This window comes from Cuculus canorus, chromosome 5 (genome assembly GCF_017976375.1).
Source record: "Cuculus canorus isolate bCucCan1 chromosome 5, bCucCan1.pri, whole genome shotgun sequence".
Classification (NCBI taxonomy): Eukaryota; Metazoa; Chordata; class Aves; order Cuculiformes; family Cuculidae; genus Cuculus; species Cuculus canorus.
In genome coordinates, this window is record NC_071405.1 from 54,587,427 (window position 1) to 54,599,710 (window position 12,284).

Genomic DNA, 12,284 nt, shown 5'->3' on the forward strand with positions numbered 1-12,284 from the left:
CTACCAACAGATCAACAGTTACTCCCAGTTTAGTCTCATCTACAAACTTGCTGAGGGTGCATTCAATCTCCTCATTCAAGTCATTAATAAAGACATCGAACAGGACTGGACCCAGCACCGAGCCCTGCAGAACACTACTTGTTACTGCTACTTTCAGTTTTAGACTAAAAGTGATGCCTGACCATTAACCAAATACAACTATTTGTCATTTAAAAAAAGAAAACAAGACCAAACATGGACATACAGCTGTAACAGATTATTCTGTTATGGGCATCAGCCTTGTCAATCACAAAATGCCTATTAACAATACCTTACACTGCTCACACAGCTGTGTACTGATTTGTAAGTCTGCATCTATGACATCCTATGATCCTACATAGGAAAATGAATGGAATATGAAAAAGTATGACCTTATTATAACATAAAAGCCAACAGCTTCCAGCTTTAAGTTTAACCCCTATCTAAAAATACTACTACTGTAAGTAGCTATCTAGCAACTCCATTTAGTAAAAGGTCTAATGCTTCTCTCAGTAATAGGAAAGCACAAGTAGCAAGAAATAGGAATTCAGTAAGAAACTAAACTTACTGATTTGGGCCTTGCCCCTGCCCACGTTTAGAGCCATAATCATCTAGCTAGATGTTTATATTTAGTGCAGGCTCCTGTTTAAAGGGAAGGGAGAAAGGAAACATCCAAGATTAGAAAGACCAAATCAATATGTACAGGTTAAATATTCCACGAACATTAAAAAGTCTCTTATCAAATTAACAATATAAGAATATATAATCCATGGTAATGGATAGTACTTGTTCATGATTTCCCATTTCCTCTCAGCACATACTAATGAAAAAAAATTATGTTTTGTACTCACATATTCCAAATAACAGAGAAGGATTATTCGGAGACTAATGGCATGTGTTACGTTAAGGTGTAAAGCCTTGTTCCACAGTAAAGTTTAGATCAGTGACTAGAATATCCAGTTGTGTCCTAAAAATATTAATATTTTTTTTCCTCTTCTATGCTCAATGTGTAACTTTTGAAGTACACTTCCATCATAGAATGGATCATACTATGGCATGCTGCACTGAACACCCAGTGGCAACACACAGACTTTGCTCATGGATCTCATTTCTCAGCATACTCTTAATCTGTGCATTCACTCATATTATACATAGTGTGTATTAAGTTGCATGTTCAGACAGTAAAATATTGTAATGTTGGCAAAAAAAGGCTTTTTCTACCCCAAATTTTCCAAGTTTATCTTCAAATAATTCTGTTGGTGCATGCTGAAAGAACAGCTATCAAGCAAAAGTTACTTTCTATATTAAGAACCTCTCAGCAGTCTGTAATTTGTTCTACCCCCTCAGCATCACAGACAAAAATAGTTATCACTGAGAATAGCTTGAGCAAGAGGTAAACACTAGAACATTTTGCATTGTGAAAGAGAAAATTCTGTTCAAGTACTTGCATAAGCAAAGCCAGAGATGCTATAGAGATGCTATAGTAAACACAACTCCCTCCTTCCACTGAAGAAAACCTCAACTTCCACAAAAATTTTTTTTTTCATATGTCACAACTGCTTCTAAACACTTATTTACTTGGATATTTAACACTCCAGCTTAAGTTTTAGATGTCTTCCTCACCCAGGCGCCTTCAAGTCTCTTAGGAAGAGTACAAGCCTATGTCCGATCCATAAATAATACAATAGCTAAATATACAGCTCTAGTTTAGGGCAGATGAAAATAAGCTGTTTCACAACTTGAGCTTTGACTGAAGAATCTCAATAAGGATGGACACCAGGCATCTGTCATACAGTGGCATTACAATGGATTCGGCTTGTATAACTACTAATGCTGACAGCGAAAATGCCATATTAGCAGGACAAAAAGTGCTCATGTTCACTCTCTCTCTTCTCTGTACTTACTACAAACAGTGCAAGTTTTGAATTTATTTAGAATTTGGAGAATTTTTGGTAAATGCTGATGCAAAACTGTAGGGAGAATGGGGAAGTAATTTCTTAGGTTAAAATCAAGTTGCAGAAAAAAAAAGGAAGGTTGCAGCATATATGTATGGAAAACAAAACATTCTCATGCAAACTCAAACAACATTGAAGTAACATGTGAGCATTACACTGTTGAAAAAGCACATTTTGTGGTGTTTCGTATTACAGGGATGAGAAAGAACATACTGGGATCACGTCTGCATTTGCAGGCTTCTAGTCACCTGACAAAGCAGGAGGTAGTTTTAAAGACACCCACCCCTGATTCATGAACACTTGTTGATTCAGAAAGCAGTGTTAAATGTAACTGCATGCTGCACAAGATGCTGCACAAGACTCCAGAAGAATATCAGCCCTTAAATCAAATATATACATTTTTAATATCTGAAATATTTACATGGTGGAACCTTTACACGATCCCATTTGTTAAGAACAGTGTTTTCAAGTGTCCTTTCCAGATACAAAGAACTAGTAACTCAAGGTCACAGTTACGTTTTCTGAACAGGTCAACCTGTATCCTTCAGTTAAATACAATATAGAGATACTGGAACATCTTTACTTAATTTGTTTGCTATTAAGAATTGTGTTTAAAAATTAAAAATGTTTCGAGACAGTTTGCTCCCCGGAATACAGTCCTCCTGCAATCAAAACGGCCTACAGCATGTTATCAATTTGTCTACTTACCCAGGCATGAGATAAAAAATGCAGTTTACAGTACATCTCATCATTTATACCATATCGGCCTATTTATAAAAACCCATATAAACAAGGCAGGAAAATATCACCCTCTTTTTGTGGGCAACAGACTGCTTATAGTAGAAAAGAAAAGTCAGGGCTTGTTTAGCAGTATGGGTAAAAACAAAACTTCAGCTTTGTTTGAAAACTTATGGGTTAGCTCTTGCCAGTTGTAATGGTCAGTTACATCCAAACAGGCATTTTTTTCTAAATACTAAAAAAAAGTTTTTAAAAATAATTTCTTTAAAAAAAAAATACATCTGATTATTTTAGAGACAGAAGGGATAATATAGAAGGGCTAAAATGAAACTGAGCAGAAAATATCCTAGGTTTAAAAAAAATTAAATTATTAAATAGCACTTATTGAATTGCCATCTTGCTCGTTTTAACTGAGCAAAGAATAAAAAAACCCCTGCAATTTGCACTTCCTAGGAAAGAAGCAGCACATCTGCATGAGATTTAAGTTCCCAGCTCCATTATTAATTCTAAGTGGGCAACAAAGTACCAAGACTACAGCTGATTCACACCAGAATGGAAAGTCTGAGGGAACTCTTTTTCCAGTCAGATGAGGGGACCAAATGAACACAGAGAGCTGTTCTGTAAAAGCGGCTCAAGCCGCTTATTTTTAAGTTGTATTCTGATAATTCCTTAAATAAAGAGAGTATCCAAAAAAAAAAAAAAAAAAACCCAAGAAAACCCCCAAAATCCTAATCAAAACGATAAATTTGCAGTAAAATAATTTGTCTTCATCTGTAACTGATAACAGTTCCACATTAAGTGCAAACGTTTTGCAAAACAGGGGAGCACACTTTTTCTGATTATTTACAAGGATCAGAGTAACATAAAATTACCAGAGAGCATGTACAGTAGCTGCAGCTTATAAAACATACCGGTAATTGTACCTTGTGAATTACAAAGAACCAATGCAGGATTCAGATAACTGACTGAGAAGGGTAAAGGGGCCTCAGAGCAGTGGACAAAAAAATTCACATTTTCTACATAAAAAAATACACGTCTCAAGTCTCTGAGAACAGAGAAAATTCAAAGTCTTTGAATGATGGATTAAGAAAAAAAGCCCAAAATTGAAATGGAACCCTAGAAGTAAGGACAGTACTTTATTTCACTAGACCAATCTTCTTTGCTTCTGTCTCATATATCAACAACCTCCACATTTTGACTATGAAAACTTCAGCTTCTTCATCCAGTACCTGTAGGAAACACATTTTATAGATTATTTTGTAGGTTAGGCATTCCAGTTATGCAGACTAATTTTAGACACATCAGAACTATAAGGCAGAGGTAGTGTCATCCAAGTTAAGCCTTTGAAGGAGACACTGGATAAAACTTCAGCAAGTTTGTCTGTCCTGCATTTATAATCTAACTTGACTAGGCTCTAATTATATACTTCTATAATGCAACTGATGAGCACTAAGAGATAGAAATATCAGTATCCCAGTGTCCAAACGTGCCTTGGGAAGAGGCAAAGAAATGGCAGGCTTCGGAAGAATGCGAGAACAGGACATACACGTGGTATTTTCCCTTAATTCGCTCCCAATCATGGATCCTTTTCAGGTTGGAACTTCCTTGGATATTTATTAAGTGATCCCTCAAGGGATTTCTCTTCCTTGAACTTATTATCCAGGCTTTTTTTGAATGCAAACTTCTAGCAACATCTCTCAGGAAGCCTCTCAGGTCACCTAGTAGGTTGTTCTCCATATGACTACTAACTTCCACTACAAATCTGGGCTCTTAACTTTGCCTCCAAGTTTCCTTATTGGAAGGGTGAACAATTAGTTTTTATTCACCTTTCAGTATATGAAAACATGGCAAAACAGTAACATCGTTTAGTCAAGTTTCTCTCTTCCAACACCAGGCAAAAAAGGATTTTTACTCTTCTAGAGAAAATCAGTTTTTGCTCATTAATTAGGAATATAACCACTAAACCACTAATTATAAAAATCTAGCTACAAGAATGAGAAGGAATAAAAGTTGATATTTCTGATATAGTTGTTATTTTTTATTCTTGCCTCTACTGTTAGGGACAGAATCTTTTGTTCCACATCGCTCATTACTGAGAAATTCAGCAGGGATCAGTAATTTCCATCTAGATGGTGTGACTGCAAGATCACACCTATACTAGCACTATCTGTTTAATCAAAACAGCTTTCATATCTAATGCATATTTTCTGTGCATGTTCTATGATTGCCAAATAGTTCTGTTATGAACTTATACTATTTTGCACAATTGACTGTTAGCCTCAGTGCAATGTAGGTTGTGTTATCAGTTACATAATTTCTGCTTACCATGGCAACATCATCCAGTATGCTCTGTGGTGAGCTGTGAGCCATAACCTGAAAGAAAGAAATATTTTCAGACTGAAAACTTGAAGTAAAACACACAAACATCTTTGAACAAAGAACAATTGCTTCAAGGATTTTGAATGCTCTGCACATGCAGAACTATTTGCAGTTCATTAGTTCCCAGTATTAGCCAAGTCAAAAATCAGTATTAAACTACATCAGATTCCATCATACTGAGTGCCGGTTTATGGCTAGTTACTGAGGACAAGTACTACGAAGTTCCAAAGATTCAACAGGGCCTGTATTTACTGGCTATTCTTGCATCTTCAATTAAACTCTCCTAATTTAAGGAATAAAATCCCTTTCCTTCAACAATGAATTCCTAATGGAAGAAATGAAGGTAAAATTCTCCCTGTATCACACTTTACAACTGCTTTTTGCACCTGCTAGTTAAGTATTTTATTTTTTTCAGAATCAAGTCATCTTTCAATACCAGAAAATGGCTTTTTACATATATATATATATATATATATGTATATAAAAATTTATGCTCAACAAATATTTGGCTTCGGCTTTTCACTTTTTCCTTCACTTGAGCCACAACACTGTCACTTGCTTTCCCTCCCATGCAGTAGCCCAAAGATAAATAGAGACAAGCCATTATGAAAGTGAGTACCATGGAAATCAAAAGGCGTTTTTGAAATTCACTGTTGATGAAAAGCCGTAGCGTTGTTATGACAGATTTTAAAAGGCAAGTTATTAGGATTTAGTTTGTAATTTCATGGCTGAAGCTACAAAGAGTTTAGTTTAAACAAGTCATGCAACAGCTAAAAGGTATAAAATAATGACTTCTAATGTGAACTCTAAAACCTTAGTATTTGCTTACTACTATAGCTTTTTAACAAATCCATCTAGTTAATCCAAAATGTATGTAAAATCAAGCTACTGGCTTTTATCCCCCTGAATTCACACAAATCTTATCTTTAAGTTAAAAAAGTTAAGGGCCAATGAGGTATTAACTCTGAAATCTGAAGATAAAACTAGCAGTTAAAACAGCTGCTCTTAACAACTACTCATTTCTTTATCCGGTTCCATATGTTTATCTAAAAGGTAACAGAGAGCACCTAGCATGTACATATTGTACATAAAAGAGGTAACCTGTGAAACGTTAGGGTACATATTGATTCCAAGTACACCAACCATCTCTGCTGACAAACATCATAGACTACAGAGAAGCTAAGAACAGACTGCCTTCGAATACAGACGCTGCAGTCACTACCGCAGCTTAAACAGGGAGCAAACTCCAGATTTCACAAAGGAAGTGGAAGATATTAACCTTAGAACAAACAAAGTCAACTAGCGTGGCTTCTTCTTCACCGATGTATTCTATTATTTTCTTGTTGATCCATGGTCTAATTCGACGTTCCATTAGTGTCTGGAAAAACAAAGAACATAATTTCCATAAACTTTACTATCTTGAAACTATACTGCCAGATAGGCAGCTAGAGACCTAAACAACTATTTTGAGAAAATACATTTTGCTATCTATGAAATAACCCTTAGTGATTCAGCATCTGCAAGTATTTCTGACAGCCATTCAAACGTGTTTTTACATGACCTTTTCTTCCCCCTTCCATAAAACTGCTAGATGATTAATGTGGACAAGAACTACAGTGCTCAAGTTTGATTCTACTTGATGATGCTCCAGTTCCTAGGCTACAGGAACATTGTTTCTCTAGTCAATGCCAAGGTTTGTTTGGAAAAATTATGCTTTTTCATGACTGGTTAAAAGAAATCCACTTACTGAATCCACAATTGACCAGTCAAGAGGATAAGCAAAGAGCTCTGGTTTTGCTGTGGGTATCTTCTCAATGAGACTTTTAATATGTTTGCGTTTTTCTTCTGTATTGACACTGCCTTTGATATTGCTTTTATCTTCATCTCCATAATCCAGGGGGACAAGTTTCCTTTTCCGAGGCACATCATCACTGTCTTCATCATCAAATTTATTGAAAACACTATCCACAGCAAGCTTCTTCCTTTTTACAGCATTGGGCTGATTAGGACTATTGCAGGCACCTACAACCCAAAAGACAGAATAATATATTCATAAACTGCAACTAAAGCCAGTTTGCTCTTCACAAATTTACTGAGGAACATCAGTTTGCATGTTATATAAATGTCTGCAAATGCCTAGCAACAGTGTTTTAATCTCTCAAACTGTTACAAAACCAGCAAAAGAGGTAAAGATCTGAAGGGAGTTCATTGAAGGTTTCTGATAAATGGGGTCTTCTTTCTCTGCCCTGAAACCAATTAACATCCCCACTGAGGGTGAACAATAGCATAAGTTCAAACCCTAACACAGGCAGAGGACAGAAGTGAAAAGTTAGAATTAATCTAGCTGTAGGAAAAGTTAATCAACCAGTCAACCTAATAGCACACAGTCTCTCTTCATTCCAGATCTCACACAGCGTTAGCTAAAATTGCTGCCCCACTCACTATGATTTTATTGAAATAATAAGTGCACAAACCTTCTGGAATACAAATATTCTTAGTTCTCCTTCTCAAACCAAGTTATTTTGAAAAACACTAGGGAACTGCTGAAGTACTAAGGAACTCTATGCTCACACTCGGAATTGTCATCAATTCATTGTGCTATTCTAAGAGGAAAAAAAGAAATCTAATTTTCAGTTTTCTTCTTTTAAGAGGTTCTTTGTGAATAAGCATAAGGAGTATTTAGGGCTTAAATCTAACATATACTTATATATATGAAAATTAGCAATGACATTTTAGAAGAGCTGTTTAGATATCTATTAAGGTGAAAAAGCCTGTGAAAGTAACTAATCCCAGCTCAGAGCATTCCTAGGAAAAAATAAGCCTTGAGGATGTCAAAACTTCCCTCCCTTTTTCCCCTCCACTTTTTGCAAGAAGAGATTAAAAGGTATGTTCTAGATAGAAGAAATCAAGCACAGCATCTGAATAACAACAATTTGATCAAAGTATGTTAAAACATAGAATATAGTTGGAAAACTCTGTGGCTACTCAGCTTGGCATTTTTTTTTTGTTTTGATCCCATATGGAGAATTAAAATAGAATGTAAACTTGCCCAGTTTGAGGCTAAGTCCTATTCTGGGCCGATGCTCCTCCGGCTGTTGTTGATCAGGTGAATTTTCATGAGGGATAATAATGCCACAGGGAGATTCATCACCAGGTGTGTTAGGGGTTGCATTTCCACTAGCAGAAGAAACAGAGGGCGCAGAACTGATGGGTCGTAAAGTTGGTTTAAGGCAGGGCTTCTGTTCAGGCTCCTCCTCCTCTTCCTCTGGCTCTTCTCTTTTTTCCTCCTTTTCTGCCTTTTCTTCCTCTTCTTCCTCAGACTCTGGCTCTTGTTTTATTTGTGGCTGCCTACGCCGCTCAGCTTCCTGCTCCATCTACAATGAAAGAGACAAGTAGCAAAATAAACACTTTCTCAAAACCATCACTGTTTGAAAAGAATCTAAAGATCCTTTGTTTCCTGAAGACATTTCTGTTACACAGAAACAAATACATGCAACTACTGCCATTATAATCAGAAATATTGATGAATCCAAACTTGTTTTCAAAGACCATCCAAACATAGACCTGGAAGTTATTTTTCGTTTCCAGTGCCCTTACTGCTTACTGCTCATTTTTAAGAAAGAGTCAAAAGAGCAAACATTAACCATCAGATCTCTTATGCAATTTTACTCAACACCACCAGAATAGCAAGGGCTCCTTTTTCCTGTCAGACCAACAGCTACTTACCCTTTGGAGTTCTGCATCGGGATCTGGGTGTCCTTCTGCCAGAAGGCGCTGCCTGATTTCTTCCAATTCTTCCTTTTCCCTTTTCCTATCCCGTTCATCTGCTTCCATCTCTTTCTCTCTGTCTCGTAGCCTCTTCTGAAGAGCACTACCCCTACAAGAGATAAGGATTTTGTACTTCAAAGAACATTCCAGCGAGAACCTTGTACCACAATACAAGAAATACCGGATACAGATGCATCTTCGACTAAACGAAAATCAGATTCATAAGAGCATCTGGTGTCCTTTATTTTTGCACAAGAAGAATCTAAGACACCAGTTCCCAACATCACTATACAGAACTTACCTGTCACAGTAAACAGATTTAGAGAATGTGACTACTGATATTCTCAGAAAAAGAATCAAATTATTTTGGAGGTTTTAACTTGACAAGAACCAGTTCTGCTATATTTGTTTGATGTAAATTTGTTAGTCCCATGCTGAAGGATCTTCCCCATCCCTTACAGAGTTAACAAGCTTGTTCTTCATACAGTTTACAGCCTCCTTGTGAACTTTTTAGAGGCTTGATCCCTTCCTTGCCACCACTTCCTTATTTTGGCAGTATACTTATGTCTGCTCTGCCTTATCCACAAGTGAAGTGATAGAAAGGAGCAGCTACTCCCAAACAATAACAAGTAGCAGCAAGGAATTTCTCCTTTTCCCTATGGCACTTAATCAAGGGAAACTGAGTAATTTATATATGACCCTTGCATCGCCACATAATCCATCAAATAGAAACTCCATGAGCCTCTGCAAACAAACCTCAATTATGTTGAAATGAGTCATAAAGATTTTAATATTAGGAATCAATACAAAGCCATACCTGTAATATTTTGGATCATCTCTGTCATCGTCATAATCTTCTAAGAACTCTTTTAACCGTTTGGCTTCTTTTGCCTGCAAGAAATTGAAACATAAATAATGTTGTAAAATTATCTCTGGTTTTCTTTCCAAGAGTTTAAAATTTAGTGATATGATTAGTAAATTAATATCTACTATGCTTCAAACTAGTTTTCTAGACAGGAAATGTAAGTGTTTTGGAATTGTATCATCTTCCAGGGATGTACCAACTTGCTATCATACGTTCAATAGCAAATACTATATCCATCGGATCCACTGGGAATATGTCTCCGATTTGCAGGCTACTGTTGGGCTGTTAGCATTTCAAAGGGCTTCTAAGTATAACCCCTTCCCTTTTCTGTTTATTTAACAAAAGACTTACCATTTCCCTTCTTCTTTCTTCTTCTCTTTCAGCCTCTTTTTCATACTCCCGACTTTTCTTCCGTTCCCTGATTTCCCAGTTTTTAAGACGCTGCAACAGAAGTAAAAACACACTCCAATCTCAAGAACATTAAGAACAGTGGTACTACTTTGAAATTAGTCTTGATTTTTGTTTAAAGCCAACTGCATTAAAATTTAGCAAATTATTTATTTATTATTTAAAATACCAGAATAAGAAGTTCAAAGTTGTCCTTACAGTGACTTACATATTCTGCACCAATTCACACAGTCAGAGGATCCAAAATATATTTACAAAAAGGAGAGGGAAAAAGAATAACATATTTTATAGTAGATTTATTATCACCCCTCAGAAACACTTTTTTCCATAAGGAATCTTAAAAATCCCAATCTACCTCTTGATATGCAGCTTCTTTTTCCCGCAGTTTCCTCTCTAGTTTTCGGCGTTCATAGGCATCTTCTTCATCTTCTTCTCGGTCTCTCTTCTTATCCTTCTCCCGTTCTCGTTCCCGCTCGCGTTCTCTTTCCCGTTCCCTCTCGCGTTCTCTTTCCCGTTCCCTCTCGCGTTCTCTTTCCCGCTCGCGTTCCCTGTCTCTGCTTTTTTCTCTGAAGGAAGGAAAAAAATTCAAAGTTAAGTACAGAGCCTTCCTTTCCACTCAATCAAATAATTTCATTTCAAATGCATATTGCAGTATTTGTAGCATCTTGCAAGTTTTTCTTCTGCCCTTGTCCAAGATGATTATAGATGATCAGCAATGGGTGTAAATAAATACTTCTAATATATTCAAAACTCCTTTTACATAAACATAGTTGTTTGAGCACTAGCTGTTGAATAGCAATATCTACAGAAACAGAGTTTGAGCACAAGACAATTCTTATCAGATTGTGTTGTTAAGTTTCCAATAAATAAGTCAGTTAAAAAAAACACCAATAAAGGATATACTTAATAAACCCTTCACGTTTACATGGCTTACAGACAACTAGAACCCTACTGATAAGATGATTTAAAATGAAATGGCTATTTTTTCTACAGTGAAGAGGTAAAAAGCAGCATCTAGAGCCTGACATGACTAGTCACAATTCACAAGACTAGAAAAGGAATCCAAAGGAATCCCTTTGCTTTCATAAAAAAAAAAAAAAAAAAAGAGACAACAAGAAAAATCCACATAGCAAAGGAAAAGGTAAAACCTACTTCAGCTAAAAGATACTGCAGACTTAGAAGAACCTCCAACTGAAATTAAAGTACCCATGAAAAAGTAAGAGAGATTGAGAGATTTGAGATAAAATCAGCATGCTTAAACCACGCTTGGGTGGTTCCTTACTGAGTACTGCACATTGCCATCCTACTCCTGTGCTGTGGAGGTAATCAAAGAGTCTTTCACCTTGTGTAAATACAACATTTTCTAGAATTTTCATTTTGTGTTTCAACTCTGATCTTCCAAAAGAACCATTTTTATTTCAGTGGCAGTTGATCTGCTGAACTATACACGCTTATTAAATAGCGCTAGGAACAACTGAAAGAAATAGCAACTCAAGTGCATTTACCTTGATCTGCTCCGATCCTTGTTGCGATCTGAACTCCTTTCACGATCTCTGTCACGATCGCGGTCTCGATCGCGGTCTCGTTCACGGTCCTTTGTTCGATCGCGATCCCTATCTCGCTCTCGTTCACGCTCCCGTTCCTTCTCCTTCTCTCGTTCACGTTCCCTCTCTCTTTCACGCTCCCTCCTTTCTCGTTCACGCTCCCGTTCCCTTTCTCTTTCTCTGCGTTCTTTTTCAATTTCCTGTCTTTCTTTCTCCTTTTTGCCTTTTTCCTCCTCCAGTTTCTAAAAACCAACAAGAGAACTTTCATAGTTAATTCTGTAGCTATAGCAACTGGATATTCCCGGCGCAACACACAAGGCTGGTAATGGAAATACCAAAACCGCCATTCATTTTAAAATATTAAATAGGGTTTGGTGGGTATTTTTTGGAACTCATAAGTATGAAATCAAAATGCAGCAATCACAAGACTAAGTTTCGTGCAAAAGCATAGGTCTACACAGACCAGCAATCTCCAACCTTAGCAGACTAGGGCTGGCCTCGTATTATAGGCTGACTAAACTGCACATACACAGTGCACTGCCAGTCACAAGTCAGGTGGGCCTTGAATTCCACTGGCCCTAAGAGTCACTTGGGTACAAGCAAAGTGAA

At 36.8% G+C, this 12,284-nt stretch overlaps 1 protein-coding gene across 2 annotated transcripts in view; it reads right to left on the bottom strand.

Moving 5' to 3' along the window:
• Nucleotides 1–2,353: 2,353 nt before the first annotated feature.
• Nucleotides 2,354–12,284, bottom strand: part of RBM25 (RNA binding motif protein 25) — a 32,548-nt gene continuing 22,617 nt past the window's right edge. For both annotated transcript variants that reach the window (XM_054067774.1, XM_054067773.1), the window contains 10 exons: nt 11,637–11,917; nt 10,487–10,697; nt 10,075–10,164; nt 9,676–9,749; nt 8,817–8,967; nt 8,140–8,464; nt 6,838–7,112; nt 6,370–6,468; nt 5,037–5,084; nt 2,354–3,940 (listed from right to left, as the gene is read on the bottom strand). In XM_054067774.1, coding sequence (XP_053923749.1) covers nt 3,848–3,940; nt 5,037–5,084; nt 6,370–6,468; nt 6,838–7,112; nt 8,140–8,464; nt 8,817–8,967; nt 9,676–9,749; nt 10,075–10,164; nt 10,487–10,697; nt 11,637–11,917 — 1,647 coding nt within the window. In that variant the 3' untranslated portion in view covers nt 2,354–3,847. The remainder of the gene's footprint in view (nt 3,941–5,036; nt 5,085–6,369; nt 6,469–6,837; nt 7,113–8,139; nt 8,465–8,816; nt 8,968–9,675; nt 9,750–10,074; nt 10,165–10,486; nt 10,698–11,636; nt 11,918–12,284) is intronic.